The sequence below is a fragment of the Sardina pilchardus genome, chromosome 20 (assembly GCF_963854185.1).
Source record: "Sardina pilchardus chromosome 20, fSarPil1.1, whole genome shotgun sequence".
Classification (NCBI taxonomy): Eukaryota; Metazoa; Chordata; class Actinopteri; order Clupeiformes; family Clupeidae; genus Sardina; species Sardina pilchardus.
In genome coordinates, this window is record NC_085013.1 from 15194629 (window position 1) to 15216195 (window position 21567).

The 21567-nt window shown below is 45.4% G+C and overlaps 1 protein-coding gene across 4 annotated transcripts in view; it reads right to left on the minus strand.

Moving 5' to 3' along the window:
* The window catches only part of zfyve26 (zinc finger, FYVE domain containing 26), a 28590-nt gene extending 10790 nt beyond the window's left edge, over window positions 1-17800 (minus strand). For 2 of the 4 annotated variants that reach the window (XM_062522517.1, XM_062522515.1), the window contains exons 1-23: window positions 17698-17800; window positions 16592-16906; window positions 16180-16255; window positions 14881-14964; window positions 13968-14445; window positions 13392-13516; window positions 12902-13066; window positions 11930-12018; window positions 11477-11628; window positions 11104-11307; window positions 9813-10403; window positions 9448-9621; window positions 8933-9084; window positions 8154-8403; window positions 7569-7847; window positions 7281-7400; window positions 6849-7019; window positions 6153-6389; window positions 5871-5976; window positions 4774-5657; window positions 4322-4521; window positions 3677-3781; window positions 408-530 (exon numbers count right to left, since the gene is read on the minus strand). In XM_062522517.1, the coding sequence (XP_062378501.1) occupies window positions 408-530; window positions 3677-3781; window positions 4322-4521; window positions 4774-5657; window positions 5871-5976; window positions 6153-6389; window positions 6849-7019; window positions 7281-7400; window positions 7569-7847; window positions 8154-8403; window positions 8933-9084; window positions 9448-9621; window positions 9813-10403; window positions 11104-11307; window positions 11477-11628; window positions 11930-12018; window positions 12902-13066; window positions 13392-13516; window positions 13968-14445; window positions 14881-14964; window positions 16180-16255; window positions 16592-16782 (4956 nt within the window). In that variant the 5' untranslated portion in view covers window positions 16783-16906; window positions 17698-17800. Of the gene's footprint in view, window positions 1-407; window positions 531-3676; window positions 3782-4321; window positions 4522-4773; window positions 5658-5870; window positions 5980-6152; window positions 6390-6848; window positions 7020-7280; window positions 7401-7568; window positions 7848-8153; window positions 8404-8932; window positions 9085-9447; window positions 9622-9812; window positions 10404-11103; window positions 11308-11476; window positions 11629-11929; window positions 12019-12901; window positions 13067-13391; window positions 13517-13967; window positions 14446-14880; window positions 14965-16179; window positions 16256-16591; window positions 16907-17697 lie in introns of all 4 variants that reach the window. The other 2 variants (XM_062522516.1, XM_062522514.1) reach the window with 1 other exon arrangement.
* Between the last annotated feature and the right edge of the window lie 3767 nt (window positions 17801-21567).

A 21567-nucleotide genomic window follows, 5' to 3' on the forward strand; every position in this document is an offset into this window, starting at 1 on the left:
CACGTTACATTTTGAGCGGAAGAGTACCAAAAACACATACAAAGTCGAGTGCTCCAACAAATGTTACAACCACAGCTATGCATTCAATTTGGCCTAAGGCGTAGCAGAGAACAAACAGACTATGATGTGGAAACCCACAACACTTTCAATTTGTATCATTTGCACCCCCAGCTAGGAAGCCACTTCCTGTTCTTGCTAAACCGATAAAACATCAATGTCTCAAAGATACTTTACAATTGCCCATACACTGCATATTAACTCTCTATGTTCTTTGAAAGTTTGTCACAGCCCTAAAAGGAGCAACCACACTTTATCAGCATATGACACAAATGGGGTATAAAGGCTAATTGAAAAATAAATTGAAGGAACTTAGTCAGGTCTCCGTATTTGACAGCTCAGTGACGCACCTGGCAGGCCTCGTCGGTCAGTCCCTTATCCAACAGGTGGAGCAGGTGTTCGGTCTGCAGCTGGAGTCGGGACTGCTCGGACACTGGGTAGAGCTGCACCCACTGAGCACACAGCTCAAACTCCTGAACACAAACACAAAGTCTCTTTGAAGCGCTTACAACATTTCCTCTCCAAGTATACCATATAATAACTAGAAATGCAATTCCAAGGAATTACCAGTGCATGAAAATGCAAAAAAAGATAGATAATGTAGATATGGTTACTAAGGTGTAGCTAGGGTAAACATGGTGGTTGCGTAGTTTACAGAGAGTTGATAGTGTGAAGGTAGACAGTTTAAAGCTGAAACATTCCAGTTCTAACTTAACTAATGATTTCTATTCATGTTAAAATGTTGATTAGCTAACTTAGCTAATGATTTCTAGCAGTTACGCTAAAAATGCTAATTATGCTAGCAATGCTAACTTTACTAACAATGCTAACCAGGTTGATTAGCTAACTTAACCGATGATTTCTAGCAGTAATGCTAAAAATGCTAACTATGCTAACAATGCTAAATTTGCTAACAATGCTAACCAGGTTGATTAGCTAACTTAGTTGATGATTTTTTGCAGTTATGCTAAAAATGCTAACAATGCTAACTATGCTAACCATGCTAACTAGCTAACTTATAGTGAGGACTTTTATTTTGAAACATTTGTTGCTAGGGTATCCATGGTGGACACTATCGAGAAACAAGAAGTTACTGCAGTATAATCATGTTGGTTGCTATGGAAACGGTCATAAACACTTAATTTTAATGGTTGCTATGTTGGTTGCTAGGTACATGGAGGTTTCATGTAGTTGACTGGAGGCATAGTGGATGATAACTGACAGTTGGAATGGTTGAACAGTTCAATAGTTGAGTAGTTTCAATGGTTAAATGATTTAATAGTGTATTATTGCATTGAGGACTTTTATTTTGAAACAGTTGTGGACAGAGGAAACAGTTTAACAGGATAACTGTAGTCTTCTGAGAGACTGTATGCTTAAAGCCTGAGAAACTGACAGTTGGTGCCCAGGTGGCCGGCCACCTGGCCTAAGATTCTAATTGCTGCCGTGATGTCATAATGAGCAATGTTAAGTCTATGGGGGAAATTGTAATAGTTTTTAACTAATAGTTTAAAAAGTATAAAAGTTACAAAGTTGAAAAATATAAAGCAGGCATGGCATAAGCAAGACCTACGCAACAACGTTTGAATGAAGTTTCTACGTTAAACGGTTGAAGCTGAATTGGCTGCGTTAGAAGAAGAAGTTTAATAATAACTAGAAATGCAATTCCAAGGAATTACCAGTGCATGAAAATGCAAAAAAAGATAGATAATGTAGATATGGTTACTAAGGTGTAGCTAGGGTAAACATGGTGGTTGCGTAGTTTACAGAGAGTTGATAGTGTGAAGGTAGACAGTTTAAAGCTGAAACATTCCAGTTCTAACTTAACTAATGATTTCTATTCATGTTAAAATGTTGATTAGCTAACTTAGCTAATGATTTCTAGCAGTTGTGCTAAAAATGGTAATTATGCTAGCAATGCTAACTTTATTAACAATGCTAACCAGGTTGATTAGCTAACTTAACCGATGATTTCTAGCAGTAATGCTAAAAATGCTAACTATGCTAACAATGCTAGATTTGCAAAGAATGCTAACCAGGTTGATTAGCTAACTTAGTTGATGATTTTTTGCAGTTATGCTAAAAATGCTAGCTATGCTAACAATGCTAACCATGCTAACTAGATAACTTGCTAGTGAGGACTTTTATTTTGAAACATTTGTTGCTAGGGTATCCATGGTGGGCACTATCAGGAAACAAGAAGTTACTGCAGTATAATCATGTTGGTTGCTATGGAAACGGTCATAAACACTTAATTTTAATGGTTGCTATGTTGGTTGCTAGGTACATGGAGGTTTCATGTAGTTGACTGGAGGCATAGTTGATGATAACTGACAGTTGGAATGGTTGAACAGTTAAATAGTTGAGTAGTTTCAATGGTTAAATGATTTAATAGTGTATTATTGCAGTGAGGACTTTTATTTTGAAACAGTTGTGGACAGAGGAAACAGTTAACAGGATATGTAGTCTTCAGAGAGATTGTATGCTTAAAGCCAGAGAAACTGACAGTTGATACAGGTGTAATCAATTTAACTGCCTAGTCTTCAGAGAGCCAGAGTGTATCCTTAAAGCCTGAGACAGAGTAAATAATTTAAAAGTTGAATGTAGATAGTCTAATTAATGTTGATAGACAGAGAGTTTAATGGATGTTGATAGACAGTTTAATGGGTGGATGAGTGAATGGTCTGAAGAAGATGAATGGATAGAAAGTTGGATGGAATGTGCCTTATATTCTTGTAGAATGGAGAGACACAGCTCTCTACTGAGAGTAGTGGATACAGATACAGGTGTAATCAATTTAACTGGCTAGTCTTAAGAGAGCCAGAGTGTAGAGATACCTGAGCCTGAGACAGAGTAGATTGTTTAAAAGTTTAAAAGTTTAAAAGTTGAATGTAGAAAGTTGAATGTAGATCGTCTAATTGATGTTGATAGGCAGATTGTTTAGAATGGGTGGATGAGTGAATGGTTTGAAGAAGATGAATGGATAGAAAGTTGGATGGAATTAGGAAGACTTATGTTGATACAGTTGATACAGGGGAACAGAAAATGTAGTCTCAAGAGAGCCAATTTAAAGCCTGAGAGAGAGAGAGAGCTGCTGCACCTGGACTGGCCACCTGGCGTAACATTCTAATTGCTGCGGTGATGTCATAATGAGCAATGTTAAGTCTATGGGGAAATTGTTAATAGTTTTTATTTAATAGTTCAAAAAGTATAAAAGTTACAAAGTTGAAAAATACAAAGCACATATGGCATAAGCAAGACCTACGCAACACAGTTTGAATGAAGTTTCTACGTTTAACGGTTAAAGCTGAATTGCGAGCGTTAGAAGAAGAAAAATAATAAGAAGAATACTAGGAAGAACAGTACAGTGCATTTTCATGCACTGTAATAATAATAAGAAGACTTGGAATAACAGTACAGTGCATTTTCATGCACTGTAATTATTTTTGCAAGTTCTATCACTTCAAGAATGAGAACAGTATATTGTCAAAAATTACTTTAGCAGGCACTGATACAAGTGCTGATTATAGAACATGTGCTTGTGTGTGTGTGTGTGTGTGTGTGTGTGCGTGTGTGTGTGCGTGTGTGTGTGTGTGTGTGTGTGTGTGTGGACACTCACCCTGGTCTCCAACAGCAGAGCCATCACAGCCTCTGAATCCATCTGCGATTCTTCTCTCAGCTCCTGCCAAGTCTCCCATGGCAACGGGGGCTGTAAGCCCAGCATCTAAAGTATACATAGCAATGAGGAAGGAGTCGTGTCATTGTGCATCTTGGATTAACTCTCATCTAAACAACTTGATCTAAAGGCCAGACATACAGTGAAAAGGGTTTGTGAATAGACTTATATAAATAATAATTGAAGACTGAAGAAGCTTTTATCGTAAATCGTAAATCAGGTTTCTAGGCCAAGTATACTTGCGTATACAAGGAATTTGGTCTCTGTATTTACCCCATCCATGAATTAGTGAACACACAGAGCACACAGTGAACACACAGTGAGGTGAAGCACACACTAACCCTGAGCAGTGAGCTGCCTTACAGCACTTGGGTAGCAGTGAGGGGTTAGGTGCCTTGCTCCGGGGCACTTCAGCCGTGGATGTGAGCATGGGAGAGCAGTGCTCAACCACTTCCCCCACCCACATTTTTCCTACTGGTCGGAGATCGAACCAGCAACCCTTCGGTTACAAGCCCGAATCCCTAACCAGGCATTTGTATATCCATGTCATGTAACCTATTTATAACAAGATAGAATAGAAGTGCTTACGGTATGGTACATGTCCATCTCCTGCTTTTTGTGCTGGAGTTGGTCTTGTAACGAGGCGTCCATGTTGGATTTACTGAGGCAGTATTCTAGCAACTCCCTACAGGCGCCCAATGGCCACTGGTCTAGCACCTGCAGAGCCACCCGAGCCTGCAGGTTGGTGTCCCGCACTCGGAACAAATGCTCCCAGCCCCGCTCACCAGCTAACAGTGAGGAAGGAAAGACAAAAAGATGTGTTAAGAGTCAAGGGTAAAAGTACAGCAGACATATCATGTTATTTTTGCTAATTTAATTCCATTTACCAATCATTTTATGATTTTACTCATATTATCCATCATCACCTAATATCAAAACATTTATCTCATATCACATATAACAACACACATCAATGAGACCATGTTCTGATGTTCTGGAAATCTGTACGGATCTGGTGCTTAGCCGTTCTGCTCACTCACCTTCCTGTGCAGCACAGGCCAGCAGCTGGTCCCTGAGCGCCTCCTGCTGGTCGCCTCCCTGTCCGTAGAGCTCCAACAGGGTAAGGGCTCTCTCCAGCTCCCCTCCACTCAGCGCCTGCTGGAAGGCCTCCGCCACTAGAGCCTGGGCTGCTGCGCTCTGGGGCCCCGAGAGGACCAGTGCTACCAGCGGCGTCCCACAGAGCTCAGCCCCGAGACCCTCTCGATTTCCCTCTGCCTCCAGGCCCGGTGGAGGGGCCCCCAGCACGGGCTCGGCCATGGTGTGCAGGTAGGCCTTGAGGACGGGGAAGTCCTGCAGCAGCGTCTGGGTCTCACGGGTGATCTGCTCGGCGTCCAGCGGGGCCTCCTTGCGCCCGCCGGAGCGGAAGTAGGCGGGCAGGCCGGACCAAGCGGAGGCCGGGCGCACCACGCCGCTGCGCGTGGCACTGAGGCACGCCAGAACGGCCAGCAGGGGCGAGCGCGACTTCAGGAAGGCCAGAGCGGACGGTGTGAGCAAGAAGGACGAAGAGGGCGAGGAGGCAGAGGAGGACGACAACGACGAGGCAGAAGAGGAGGAGTTGAAAGAGTTGGAAGGGGAGATGGAGAGGAGGTTGCCTGAGGAGACGCGGGTATCTTCAGTGGAGCACTCGGAGGACTCCTGGGAGGTGAGCTCGGAGCAGAGCGAGGGGGGCAGGTCCAGGACCAGGTTGTGCTTGCGGGCGTGTTCCTGGAGCAGCGCTGCGATCCGTACCGGGCTGAACGTCCCGCCCTCGTCGCTCACAGTCCGCCTGCGTGTGTCCCAGAGGAGCAGCGGCTCGCAACAGTGCTGGACCATCACTTGCTCTACACTCAGACCCAAACCCTCCTGCTGCAGCAGAGACGACAATCTACACACGCAGGGGACAAGCAGCTCTATGTTAAAACCCCTCTACTCTATGTTTTATTTGATTTAAATGACACACATGCCAAGGGGACAGAACGTCCAACATGAAACTCCCTGCATCTGTATGAACGTGTGTGTATGTGTGTGTGTGTGTGTGTGTGTGTGTGTGTGTGTGTGTCTACAGTATATGTGTGTAAGGGGTTGCTTGAGTGTATACCTTTCTGCAGAAACCTGACGCTCAAACAGCAGGTACGAGAGCAGCTGCGATGGGGACTGCTGAAGCACCAGCAGTGGATTCCCTAGCTTCACCTCTGCAGTCTGGTCTGCTGGAAATGCACAGAACAAGTCAGCATCACAAGATTGCAGTTTCCACCTCTACATGGCCAAGCACAACAGGTGATCCATAAAAACAACTAATTTTCTGGGTCACCCTCTGAACCCTTTTTGCAGTTTTGCTCCAACATGTATTGCTAGGCCTTGTGTGTATGTATGGGCTTACCCTCTGACCCCATGCTTCGTACCAGGACCGAGGCCAGTGTGTTGACATAGTCCAGGAAGGTGCGCACGTAGTCAGGGCTGCTGTTGGCGCCGTCGGGCTCAAAGGGGCAGAGCTGGTCCAGCACCCGCAGCAGCTGCTTCATGGCCGAGCGCACGGGGTGGGCATCCAGCTCCGCCTGCTTCAGGCTGGCCTGCTCCACCAGTGCGGTCAGCAGAGCGCCGCAGGACTGACCCTCAGCTAGAAGGGGGAGGTCACATCCAAGGCTTAGAAGACAGTAACAGAATGCACATGCAGAAGGAGACGTTGTTCCTCTGTCCACACCTTGTGGGCTTATTTCAAAATCAGTGTGGCATATGCTGCAATGTGAATAGGAGTCCTTAGGCCATACGTTTAACTGACTTCCATCCTGTTTTAATCTCCAGAATGTTCCAATAGTAAGAAGAATTTACAGAGTATTGCATTAATCAATATCAAGGAAGAAAGTAGCAGTCCTCTGGTGATAGTGATAGAGGCATGATTCTCACTCTATAGATACACTTGACATTTGAAACATTTGAAATGTCTATGTCATAAGCTTCTAGATCAACCTATCAAGCAGGTTAGATGGGGTCAAGCTCTGGGTGAAGGAATTGGTCTGAAAATCCTCCAACTTGGCGTTTGCTAGGACACAGAGGTAAGCTGCGGGCAGTCTCTGACCTGTGGCGTCGGCAGCAGTGCTGAGGACCTGGGCGATCTGCTCGAGCTTCTGGCCCAGGCTCAGGCGGCTGGAGATGGCCTCCTCCGTCAGGGTCGGGTGGCAGGACAGCAGAACCTCCTGGGCACTGCAGCCAAATGGGCTCCCCAGAGTGGCCTCCTCCCCAGCGCCCTCTACAGGTGGGGGAGAGACAGAGCAAGAGAGCGAGCCAGCGAGAGAGAAGAGAGAGAGAAAAAGAACGAGAAAGGGAAAGAGAGAGTTTGAGAGAGCGAGAGAGAAAGAAAGAGAGAGAAAGGTAGAGGTCTTTATTCTCTTGCTGGTTCACAGATCAGATCTCTCACTTAAAACAGCATCAGTCTAATCCTCAGCAGCTTCTCGGTCTTCATTTCTGATTTGATAATCAATACAGCACTACCAATCTGCCAGATGCTCACCTCCTTTAGCAGGGCCTTTCCCAGTGGCCGTGCGGTTCAGGATCTTACTTATCTGCTGCAACACTGCAGGGAAGCCTCTAATCCCATCAGCATGGGGCACTTTGGGGTCTAACTTCAGCCCTGCAGGAACACACGATATGGACATAAAGAAATGTTAAAATGACACATTTTCATGATAAGGAAGTAGTGTAAGGAGTAGGCACTTTATCTACATTTAGGATCCCATAAATATCCTTAAAACATTCACCCTCCAGCTTCAACAGTACTGGGCGAGAGGCTCGTCTTTACCTCTAGCCTCTAGGCTGGCGTGGAGCCTGCGCTCAGCCGTCTCCAGCAGTTGCCGCGAGCTCTTCCACAGCTGGCTGTGGCACACGGCCAGGTCGAAGGCCGCCATGGCCGGCGGGCTCAGCTCCTCCAGCAGCCGGCGGATGGGCGAGGAGGGGTCCGGAGAGCCCATGGGGCCGCGCAGCTGGGAGAGCCAGTAGTCCTCCTCCAGAGCAGGGATGGGCCGCTGTGGAGAACTGGACAGCCGCTCGGCCACATCAGAGATCGAGTAGAACGCCATACCTGCAGAGAGGGGGAGGGAGAAAGAGAGAGAGGTGAGGTGAGGTGTGACGGAGGGAAGGAAGATAGAGTAAGAGAGTGAACGATTAGCATAGTCCATGCTACTATTAGACCTATTAGAGTCTATTATGTCTAATACTAGCATGGACCAAGCAACATGATTTGGATGTATTGTCATCAAAATCACATTGGTTTTTGTGCCAACAGTAAGCATGACTGAAGTCAACAGTGAATACAGACATTGGGCCATTGTACTATGCGCATTATACTTGTAGTGTGTGTGTGTGAGTGTGTTACGTGGTGAAGTACCAGCAGCAGCAGCGCTCCCGATGGCCTGCAGGGTGGACCGTCCACTGCTCCCCAGCCGGCTCCTCCCCTGGGCGGCCACCACGGTGGCCACGGCCCCCAGCCCCTCGGAGGAGGAGGAGGAGGAGGAGAGAGACTGGCTCTCGATCTTCTGCTCCACCTGAGCCAGCTCCTGCAGCACCTCCCGGTAGCGCTCCATGAACGCCAGCTCCCCGGCACAGCTGGACGACTCCAGGTTAAACATCAGCATCACCTGCAGGGACAGACACATATGGAAGAGGGTGCATGCATCAGATCTGCAGCTAGTTGAACGGAGAAGCTTTGGTACGCCCAATGTACTTTCAGGCAAGCATGTTTAACTTTCACCTGCGGATATCAAGTCATCACCAAAGTAATCACTGTATGTACACAGATCAGTAGTTTCCACAGGCTCTTAATCTCACTGTCACTATTCCACAAGGCTCTCTAAAAACACACAAACACACACACACTTCACAGCCCCCCTAAACTAACCTCTGTCCCATTTGAATCACTACAGCCTGGTCTCTCCTAGTGCACTTCATGCAGTTCCACTCATCTCTTCCCCAGCCACTCCAAAGCACTTCACAATCCCCAACCCCCACCCCCTCACCCATCCTTCTCAGAGTTCGCTTCCAATGTTTGCTTCCTGCTTTGTCGCCAGACTGGTTTTGTCAGCAATCTAAGCCAGGATCTAGCACTGTATCCTAACTGCATACGATGTGAGCAAGCAACATTTTGGCAGAACTTCTAACTCGTTTTACCTGATGTGCTTCCGTGAAGTTGCCCCTGCGGATGCAAGACACCAGTAAGGACTCAGGTGGGGCCAGCATGGCAGGCACTAGCCAGCTATGGGGACCTCCACAGGGACAAGCATCCTGCTCTGAACGACCAGAGACCGGCCCTCCACCTCCGTCTAAAATTCATAACCACATTAACCTTGTAGTTGTACATGTGCATTACACAGTAATGACTTACAATGAGTTAAGGACGTTTTGTCAATTTCCTTAAATATCATTATATCTGTCATAAAAATATTTTCATTAAAGTAATCCACATTAATTGCCGTTGAAAAAATAGTGATATGTTTTTGATAACATTTTTGATAAAAGGCTGCAGTAGATCCCACAGAGACTGTAGGGAGAAGTTTCAAAGTGTTTCCTCTCCTCTACAGCAGCTCATGCATAGTGACGGGTGCATCAGACTGGCGAGCCTCTCAGAGCCCAGAGTCTGATAGATGTTGACTGGTGGGAAATGAGGCGTGAGCTTGGCCGCTCACCAGAGGTGCTGGTGCTGAAGTCTCCGTTCTGCTTGTCGGTGGGGAGGTGGTGTCGCTCGGGGCGATGGCGCCCCGGCCTGCGTCGCCTCCTGCTGGTGGAGGTGTTGCTGCTGCTGCTGCCGCGCCTCATGGACAGCGCGGGACTGGCCTGGGGAGAGGACATCTGCAGCAAGTCTGGCCACAGAACACAACAGCACAGTTTAAACTTTACAGTGAAGGTGCTTAACAAACACAAACACTCTTCATCTTCAAAATCCCATGCAAGGGCACCACCACATCTCCCTCTAACACACCTCTAACAGCTCTCTGATGAAACAACACAAGCCTCCCAACCCCGCAGCATCATCTCTGTCTCCGGTGCTCACCTCCATCTCCACTGCTCTGGTTCTTGGTGACCACCTGCAGCCTCCACTGGGCCTCGGCCGTGCGCTTGGAGAGCCTCTGCAGGCGCGCCTCGAACGTCTCGGACGTCACCGAGCAGCCCAAGCTCTCGGCGGCGATGACGGCCTGCTCGTCCTGGGCCGGCGCGGGGGAGTTGAGGCCCTCCAGCCCCTCCCTGATGAGCCGCAAGAAGCCCTCCATGGTGCGCACGTCCGCCAGGAAGCCCCTGCAGCCCCGCGTCAGGTGGCCCAGGTCCAGGTGAGCACGGCTGGGCTCGCCAACACCCCGCTGGGCACCCCCTTCGGCTCCCTCCTGCGGGCAGTCTGGGGCACCAGCGTCAGGCTTCTCTCGGCTCTCAGTGCTCTCGCCGGTCCCTTTGATTGACGCGTTACCGGGTTCTGCATCTCCAGGAGTCGAGCCAGAGTGTTTCTGTTCCGTGACAGAGGTCAGGTCAGCGCTGGAGAGGAAGAGTAGTGAAAAGATGTTCTCCAGGAGTTCCAGACGGAACAGGGCAGGGACCGCCTCCAGGTACAGCTGGCATTCTGACAGGTGCTGTTGAAAGAGCTTCTGGGCATCTGGAAGACAGGAGGAGAATGTCAGTACACATCACAATGATCACAGATCTTTTATTGGCATTCCAACATCTGCTGGAGCAGAAGAGAAATTCTTGGAGAGAAATTCAGTGCTAAGTGATAACTCAAGAGACACATTATATTTTCATTTGTTAAACCTTATTTTCTACATATTTTTGCTAATTTCACCTCTTTCATTACTGCACTACTAAAAAAAGACATATGTGACCATTCACAGCGAAATCAGTCGTTTTGCGCACATCGTTATTTTGAGAAAATCAACAATAACAAACTTCCGAGTTAAAATGTTGAATTTCACGTTTTCGCATAATTCGGCTGTATACGGTCTACAGTTTCATATCGTGAACGCATTTCACTGAAAAACCTACGTTTTGACTGTTAAACCCGACGAAGATTCAACACATTTGCTGTCATTCCCGTTGTGCACGCGCCGCTTAAACAGGTGATTTCTCCTCTTCTGGCATATCGTGACAGGAGAACCATGTCAACTTTGGATGCGGTTATCTTAGCGATAGTTTGTGTAATACCCTCGATATACATATCGTTGGAAAGCTTAGTTTATGGCCGTTCACGTGAGCACAATAACTTAATTTAATAAATTTTACCGAAACGACTGGTTCCGCTTTACAGGGTCACATATAGGTAAAGTACTGTAGATTGCCCTTCTTTAAGAAGACAGTACCTTCTGAATTGGACATCTCGCTCTCCTCGGGACACCCCGTGCTCTTGTGCTGTTGTGATGTTAGCCCACACTCCTTGCAGTCAGTGTGTGTGTGAGTGTTTACACAGATGGCATACAGCGCGTACTTCATGGCACAGAAGCCCTGGAAGAGAGTGATGTTGCGCTGGAGAGCAAGGCTGCGTGGATCCCCCAGATCAGAGAACTCTGTCATGGAAGACCAGAGAGAGAGTCAGGATTGATAAATATGAAAGACAGAGCCAGAAAGAAAGAAAGAAAGCAAGATGGATTGTCAGTTGATGACAGGAATATAACAATACGGCTAGAGAAAGTGGAAACAGGTCTGAGAGAGTAGTGCTGCTGTGCTGTTGTGCACCTGTATGGCCAGAGGGGCTGAGGCTCTGCAGCAGGTCCAGCACCTGGCGCTCGTCGTATCGGGCCAGAGGGGTGAGGGAGTGCAGCATGTACAGCGCAGAGTGCTGGCCAAGCATCAGCAGCTGGGCCTGGAGGGCCTCCTCACTCACTCCCCTACACACACACCACACACACACACACACACACACACAGAGAGAGATACCCCCAGCACATAGGAACACAACATTACAGATCTGAGTGAAAACATTTTGCAATAACCTAAAGATTCAATTTGTCTCTTTAACATATCATGCTCAACATGTGCTTCTCTGTTAAAACTTTCAATCAGACTGAAACTTGTGACTTCAAATTGGACATCAAACATAAACCTGACCCAAGTCTATTAGGACTGGGCAACGGCCACATAGAGAGTGAGTGAGCGAGGGAGGGCCAACGTTCGCTTGGCCGTACTCACGGGTTGTTTTTGGCACACCACTCCAGCACCCCGAGCTGAGAGGCCAGGCTGTCGGCAAACTGGCTCAGGACCGTGTCACCTACCGAGGGCTGAGGAAGAGTTAACATCCACATTAGAGCCTAATCCACTCATTCACAACAGTATGGAACTAAGTCCTCAAAGGGACCGCCGCCACTAGGAGTCAAATATGGCTAAGAGCGTGGATTGCTGCATAGGATGTGGTTAGAATGAATGGAGCTCAGGCCAATTAGCCCGACCACCCATGGAGTGATCATGTGAGCAAATGTTAGCTTTGCCAAAAGTCTGAGTCCCCACGGAAGAAAAAGCCCTCCGCTGATTTGATGAAGTGGTGTGGTGCATTTTGGCATTTGTGGACACAAAGCTGGCTCTGTTAACATGGTGACTATGGCTTGAGGGATGCTCTCAACCATTATCACTGAAGCATCTGGCCAACAATGAACTGTTTGCACAGCCACAGCCGGATGTTTTACTGTACACAGGCAAGGTCATGAGGCTTTCCACTTCCTAAAACAGATGGCTTGAAACGGCATGTGACAGAAATCTCGGAGAAAACGTTTTGTTGGGTTTGGCAAAAAAAAAACACTTTCATTTTCTGTTAATATGCAGTCCCATAAAAAAAATGGGCGTAAGACATGAAAATAAACCAAGGGGGGCAGGGAATACATTATTAAATTATCTACAACATGGCTGGCCTGCCAAAGATGGAACACGACAGGACAAAAATATTGTAGAAAGCCTTCTCAAGTGAGGGGAAGCTGTTATGGTTGTAAAGGGGGGACTCAACTTAATGGCTGTGGATTTAGAATGGGATGTCACTGAAGTCGCTGTGGGTAATGGCAGGCGTCCCAATGCTTTTGTCTATACAGTGTATGTATAGTAAATATTTGTGTAAGTGCTGTAAATATTGGCACTCGTGTGAGAGTATCTGAGGTGCGGTGGCGTATGTCTGACCTGCTGGTGGTGGAGGACCTGTAGCAGGGTGCGGGCAGAGGCCACGCTGGGACACTGCGGCCACCCCAGCAGCAGCAGCAGCCGCGCCAGAGGCTTGAACTCGCCTCGCAACATCTCCTCCAGACGCCCAAACTCCTGCCTCTTCACCAGGTCCAGCCCCGTCACCTGGTGCACAGGAGGGGGAAGTACAGCAGAGACAACAGAGGATGATGGACACTTAACACAAGGAAGTTACACAACAGATTACTATTGTTGAAAAACTATTCAGGTCAATTATAAGCTACTGGCTGCTTGTGTTAATAGCTACATACAGTATCTATCTGGTGTAACTTGCAATGATTAAAATGAGTCTGAGTTGTCAGTTGGGTGACGCAACCGGAAAGAAATGGTTAAGTAACACCGCAGTGTGACTACATAAGAGATGCTATCAACGATAATCACATTTGGATTTCCACACAATCTCAGAGGGGGATATTGACACTTAGCTTACCAGCACTTGTTCCAGGAAGTGCTTGCCACTGCTAAGACATTCAAAATAGATGGACTTCCACGCTGTGGGTCTGTCACCATGACAACATAACCCCAGCATTAACTTTTCAGCTTCGGGTAATTCCTCTGTGTGGAGGTAGAGGGGGTGGGGGTAAAGTTGAGGGGGTCACAACACATCCATTGTCACACACATGAACATGAGTCACAGCATGGAGCAATCACAATAACCGCATGCAGATTGGTGAGGAAGCAGCTGGATAACAATTATTCCACTGTGTTTTCTCACTTCCTGAACTGTCAAATAAGCCTGATGCAGAAGCCCAAGTCACAGAAATGATCAAAAGTTACTTGCGATCATGCAAAACTGCACTGAGATGGCTAGACTAAAAATATGCCTAGGCAGAATGTGAACATTCAAAGCATGCTGTGTAAGAACATGTGATTGCATGGCTTAAAATGGAAGGCATCTGAAGTGTGAAATATATGAATATTTAGTATGCACTAATGTGCGAATGTGTATTCATATGTGTGTGTGTGTGTGTGTGTGTGTGTGTTTGTGCATCATCAGATGTCTCACCCTCAGTGTGTGGGGCCTCCCTCAGTATCTGTTCCCTGAGTAGCCTCAGACTAGCGGCACTGTAGAGCGTCACCAGAGTGTGGTCCTTGGGCCTCAGCAGTGAGCTCAGCACGCGGCCCTCGTTAAGTGGCCCTTCCTTGGCCCCCCACAGCGCCTCCCAGAGGCCCTCCAGCTCGGCCTTGGGCCTCTCCGCGCTCCAGGGCATCAAGGCCAGGACCGAGGCCACCTCCTCTGCCCAGAGCTCCGAGGGGGGCTCCTGGAGCTTCTCCAGAAGGTGCTGGATGAAGACGTCCTGTAGGGAGTAGTCCCACGGGCTGCCACTGCCCTCGCTGGAGCCCCGGAGGAGGAAGGTGACTAGGGCCTCAGCTAGCCGGGGCTTCCCCTGCTTCAGCAGGTCCCGCACACACGCCTGGACCCCGGTGCTGGGAACAGACATCTTCCTGTCTGCTCGTGAGTCCCAAAAAGCCTGCTGGAACTCCTGAAGTGGGGAGACAAGGGGTGAGAAATGTAGTGCTTTGTATGATTGTACCACATCATATTGTTAACTGAGGAATATTCAAATATCCAAATATCCTGAATAAATTTGAGACATCATCTGTGGTCATTTAGTGCATGCATGCTCTTTCTGCATGCTCTCAAAACAAGGTTACACAAAAACTCGTAAGTAAGGGAAATCATTGCAATATGACTGCATCTGTCACCCAGGGCCCTAAGTGCAAAGTCAGTCTATGAAGTTTATGAGTGCATGAACTAACAGCATCATGTGGCATGATCTGACGTTTGTGCTTAGGATGTTCTCGAACGGTAATCAAGCAAGCATTAGTCAGACTTTGCCCAGCACTTAAACAAGGGCCACCAGTCTTCCGCCTGTCTCCCACAGAGCACCAGTGCACCAGAGAGCGGTGGTTCTGACCTTGAGCACCTTCTCTGGGACCTCATCCCCCAGTTCTTCCAGCACCAGCATGAACTCCAGCTCCGTCCTGACCGCCTCTGGGACCTGCGCCAGGACAGACACAAAGCACCATGTGACACCAGCTGCCATGGCCAAACCACAAGAGCTGAAGGACAACAAGCAGTTCCGCCAGCAGCATTACTGCTGCAGAGACATTTTTACTTCCTCCATTCCTGACCGTGATTTTTGCCCCATGCTGTGTCACACTCACAACAATAGTAATGTCATATGCACACCATCATAATACAATATCTACATGTTAGATCATGGCTGTAGCAATATTTTTGCAGTCAAATTCTATTTGTATTTTCAGCTTATATCTTATCTCATAACAGCATAATAGCAATGCACTGCATATATACTGTATGTATATAAATACTGTTTATCTCGTCCTCCTTCCTCCCTCGCTCCTTCCTCAATCCATCCATCCATGAGCACTAATACAAAAGACCACTTATAGTCTAGTCATGCAGCTCATAATTGAATGATATGATGATCAGATATGGAGATTCTTATTGCAATGCGTGAAACTGTCTTTGAAGGGCAGACTTATCATCACAGCAGAATAAAGTCCTTCAGCTGCACGGCTTTCAGGATGATAAGTAAAAATAAGAAAAAATAAATAAATCAGCAATAGTCTTATTGAGATTATGCATCGAGTCCAACATATCCCACAACATGCTAACACATGAAGCTTCTCAAGGACTGAAAGGATTTCACTGTTTGCTCTCTGTCAAAAGGCATGCTACTCACTTTTCTACGGCTAAAACATCATAATGCATTTATGCAACATTACCAAAAAAAAAACATTGCTAGTTTGAAAACTCCCTTCTAATTGCTTATCTAATTAGCAGTCAACCACCATTTCAATCACACTGAAGAGTCTCTCACACACACAGAGACACACACAGAGACACACACAGAGACACACACACAGACACACAAACACAGACACACACACAGACACACACACAGACACACACACAGACACACACACAGACACACACACACACACACACACACACACACACACTAATATAATGCACTGAATAGGTTAAGTTGATGATGGCAAAGTAGGTCAGAGAGGGATTCATTCAAGTCATAAGAATCTGGATGCACACTGGTGGACGGTGCGATGGAGGGGTCTGATTTAATCTGGAGCACATTCCAGATTCTTGGCCCCTCATTACTGGTCACAGTTACTGTGACATTATTAGTTTACCACATGCATACTGTAGATAGGGCAGAGCTGTAACCTACTTTCTCTTTAGTCCAACCCTCCAGAACCAGCATCCAGAACCAGGCCAGCTTATGAGGGCTCCCCATCTTTCCCCACCTATAGCACATACACACAAACCACCACCAGCACTCAGTACTCCTACAGCCTCAAACTCATCAATTTATCAACATTTAGGTATACGTCTCTAATTTCACTTTGCAAACTTCCGAAATGTAAATCTTTTTTCTCGTTGCATTATTGATAGTATTGTATGCATATCATTTATGCTAGAATACCTGCATGTGAATGAGCAAATGACCATTTAACAGAACCCACCAATACCCTTCCAGTGCTCACATTGACGTAAGTGGACAAAGTATGGTGTTCAGGTCCCATGCCCTTCCTCAGGTATCAAGATAAGGATGACTAAAGATGGGTTATTGATGTACTCACGCCAGTGGGTAGGGGTGGTTGACCATGGCCCAGATGATGTCCCGCAGCTCCTGGGCCACCCCGCCGGGGGCCTGTCCCAGCTGAGGCACGCAGGCGGCCGCCAGCTCCCACTCGCCATGCTTGAGGCAGCGCTTGAAGAAGGCAAAAAGCTCCTCCAGAGAGTTCTCCTCCTCGCGGCCGAACGGGAACATGCTTCCCTCGCCCCTCTCCTCAAGCGGAGCAACAGAGGGAAGAGCCCCACACTACAGCACCAAGAGGTGAACGCCACAGGCTCTCCTCATCCGGAGAGGGAGGGTGATCATTCATTGGTATTCCCTTATGGAGGAACAGTTGGCTTTTGTTAGATAGTGATATCAAAATTAGTTGTGATACAAAGTGTGGAGTTGCAAACATTACACGTGAAGAGTATTCAGCACATGAAATTGCTACCATGAATCTTACAATAGTAGGCTATCTGAATGAAATAGCAGAAGAACAAGACTTAGAAATCCTTTGGTCACCATATAGCACTTTGGCAGACTGGTCTGACTTCTTTCTCAGAAATAGTTCTTTAGTTTTGAAATATGTAAACAAATAAGTAGGCTAAAACTTTCAATTGGATGATTTAGCCAACAGGGTTCACAGCATATTAAGTGGGCTATACGAACATGGAACTGATACAAAGTAGGCTACACGAAAAGTTCACCGGTCGAGCAAAGAGTCAGCAAAACAATCGGCCACTTATGCACTTGGCTATGTTCCCCATCGCGCTTTAGGTCTTGGGTGTGATATGCAGCTACTGTAATCTACCGGTAAGATGGTCAGTCATTGATTCGTGGAAAGTTTGTCAAGAGCTCGAGTGCTTCTATCAATAACACTCCGTCGTTACAATGTTCATTACCCTAAAGTGAAATGTGTGAATGCCACTTTTACTCGGGTCCCTAAAATACAGTGAACAACATGGACATCATGTTCTAACTTGTTAAGGAGACAGACAGAGGTGAATGACATCTTGCCTAAAATGACAAAACACGTCTATCCAACCCACCGTCTAAGATGAGCTACGAATATATTTGCATATCCTTAGCAATATCTTACAAAATGAAAAAAAAGAAGAGAGAACTCACTTTCCTTGCTTGAGGGTGTCTAGCCAATATCACGAAGTTTCGGTCAACGCCTGAAATGATTCCTGTAACGTATCGCTTGTTATGTCTTCACTGTAGCCATGCACAAGCCTGGTCATGTGACTAAATCAGCTGATGTAGGAGTGGTTCAAAGGTCGTCTGCGCTCCGTCTGATAGAGGGAGCGCTTTTACTGTCTACCGCTCACACTCTCATTTTCACGAGACAATAATGATTTGTCATTTCAAGTCAGCGGACACTAAAAAAATCACTGTTTTTTTTTTATTTTATTTTTTTACCGCAAACACTGAACACCTGGTCTGTGCAAGTCGCTGAAATTGAAAGTGGAAAGCATTATTTTCTGGGTGGTTGTGATATAGACATAGGCCTAATAGGTTAGGCTATATTATATTGTGTTATATTGTATTATATTATATTATATTATATTATAGGCTATTATATTATATTAGCCTACATTACATTAGGCCTATATATTATATTAGGCTATTATTACTAGGCTATACATGCATTCATACAACCCCAAATAGCCTAATAATCTCTAAAAACTCAAATTTAGTTGCAAAAATGACACAGACAACATCAAATGTTGAAAATTAAAAATGTTAGTATGCCATGGAAAACATAGGTTATATTGAATTTGATAAAGCAATAGTGGTTATGTGTACATCCCCACTCTTGAGGTGCTGAGAAAAGGGGCTGGATACAATTTTAAAGAATGAGGTGCCCTCAGTCTGCTAATTCTCTCATAGGCCTACATTTGATTTAATTTAAAAGTAGTGTAATGATAAAGAAAACAAAAGGAGGAATGTTTCATAACTAATTAGGGTAACTGGCAACATGTTTGGCTGAAAAAGAGCTTCTCAGAAGAGTCTATTAGGAGTAAAGATGTAAGGGTTTTCATCACTCTGTGTAAACCTGGAGAAATTATGACGTGAAATATGAAATTGTGAAGTATTTTGGGAGTTCATCATCTACAGTGCATAATATCGTTAAAATATTCAGAGAATCCACAGAAATCTTTGCAAACAAGGGATAGAGCTGAAAAACAATATTGGATAGTCGTGGTATCATTGTATGGGCTTAGGAAAACGTGGGTGCATTAGTGACTACAGCATGGGCATCTTGCACATCTGGCCAGGCCCAATCAATTCTGAATGATGGATACAGGTTTCGAGCAACATACAGTATGCCACCCAGAAAATGGTCGGGTTTCCCAGACTCGTTTAGAAGCTCTTAAGTGCTAAAAACTTCTTTGGAGGGTTCTTAGAACGTTCTGAGAGCGCTCCTAGGAACGCTCCTTAGCACTTAAGAGCTTCTTAACAAATCTGGGAAACCCGGCCAATGTCTTTTCCAGAGAAGACCTTGAATATTTCAGAAATACAATGCGTAAAATGAATTCTGCATAAATTTAAACAGTATTTCTCCATAGAGGAGGAGTCCAGGTAAAATGGCCTCTCTGCTGTCCACTTGTCAAATTAGGTCCATCATGGAATGAAAAACATGGCTAAGAATACCCTGTTGAGCAACTAATCCTATATTCAGCAGGAATAAACATTTAATTCTTAAAACTAGAAATTGTTCTTCTCAGGTCTTAAACATTTACAGAATTGTGTTAAGTGAAGAGGTGACGCAGCACAGTGGTAAACATTTTTTGGAACATGTTGCTGGCATCAAAAATGGACATATATTTTCGTATTTTGTATGTTGTCTATGTCCTTTTTGCTACTAAATATGGGTCACGAGATGTAAATATTATCAAAGATCCTTAATTACTGACAAGATAGAGCAACATAATGCATCTCTATGAAAGAAAAATTCGAACAGTTCCTGTCTACTTAAAGAGGCGTGTCGCAAAGACGTCATAGTGGGATATCGATCTCTGTCAGATTGGCAAGCAGTTCAGTTCGAATGTTAACAGGTCTGCTTAACCCTCTCTGATATAATCACATTCTGTTTTTATTTGTATTTTACACAACATCACAACTTTTCTGATCTGGATTTGTACATAGAAATGAATGTTATTTTTTGTGAACTACTATAAACCACCACAGCCATCACCCCTTTAAGGAATATGTGACATAGGTCTACTGTGAAACAAAAGTTAAATGTGTATTGTTTCCTAGTTTGAGTGACAACGCATGGATTATAAACCAAATATGAAAATTGAGTTTACAATAATTGACATTTTAGCAAATTTATTCAAGTTGAGGCTTGGACTAGACCTCTGTCCATAACTTCTAAAACCTCCTACAATGGCCGACTCCGACGTCTTCGCTTCCGCCTGCTTCCACACAAAAAAAATGCATCTTTTGTCCCGTTCCCACTTGGAGGTCATTACTTGGGGACTCCCATGGAACCTAGCATAATGCTGCAGCTGGCACAAGACTTTTTTGCTGACATGTGGATGCCCATATGGACTAATGATGGTGGGGCCCAGGTGGACAAGGCCCTCATGGTGAGAATGGGTGAACAATGATGGGCTACTTATGCATGAATCAGGAAGCTCATTTGGCACCATGTGGATGTGTGTAGGACTGCACCGGCTACAATTATTTTAAGCTTCAACCTTTGAAAGATTAAGAATTATTTTATGTGTGATGTGTGTGGATATGATGTCGTATTTATCTTAATGTTAAACACATGGTAGCCTACTGTGGGTTTGTGTGGGAATGTTTGTATCATGTGTTAATGTGCTGTGAGTGGTAATGTATAGCCTTTTCTTGGCTAGAGAACACTTGAAAAAACAAAACCTCATCTCAGTCCAAGCACTGCGGTAAAAAGAAAAAGAATGGAGTCAGCATTGTGTATGTATTTGGTATGTGGGACCTTTTTGGAGATGGACCAAAGACAATCAAGACACTCTGGTGGTTAATGGTTGTGTGTAGGCCTATAATAATCATTAAGTAATAATAATAATAATAATAATATAAGTGTTTCACAAGAGTGTTGTTTGCATTTATCCATGTCTAATTAAAAAGTGTACGGTTTTGTTTTCTAACTGTTAGCCCACATGACTTAACCACACAAATGTCCCCTCTAAACCACAGAAGAAGGGATGAGTCTAAACCTGCTCTTGATAATATGGAGCCACTCCCAAATTTCAAAACACTGCTTGAGGATACGACACCTTCAAGAGTGCAAAACAACTCAACATGCATGGAAATCTCAATGTGCATTAAAGCGAGTGTCATATCAGAGAGATGGCAGCAGATGACCACATGAGTGTGATGTAGACTACACAATGTGAACAAACTTGTAGGAGAAAAGAGGAACATTTGTGCTCAACTTCAAAAGAACAATGGGTCACGTTTTTTGTTACTTTGTTTTTTTCCCTTTAATAATGTGGAGACATAGACCTATGTGACTGGTGAAAGAAATATCCATATTCTGCTGCAGCAAGTCATGTAATCACTGTTTTTTCTTGTATTGGCTCATTCAGGCCTACAGGCTAATTGGGATATCATCCCATATGAAAATGTTCTCCTTTGTTTATCGTTTTGCACCGAGATGCAATTGAGCTTAATAACCTACATAGGCTAATTATATTTTCTTACAGTTTTCTAATATTTCTTGATTTCAACTCAATGAGAGTCGCCTATTCATATTTCTTGTGAAACAAATAAAATGTATTTTCGTGACCAGCAATTTTCCTTTGGGCTTGTGTACCAATGCCTTTTACATGTTTGATGAAGTAGTCGAAGCCGAGGATATGGCATCTGGACAGGCTCGTTTAGGCTATACTGTATTTTTACACTGATACACAGCTGCACGTGGTGGAGCTGCGAATCCCACACTGCGTTGGGCTGACTTGTCCCCCCGGGACTCACATCGGTGCAGTCCACGTTGGAAATATA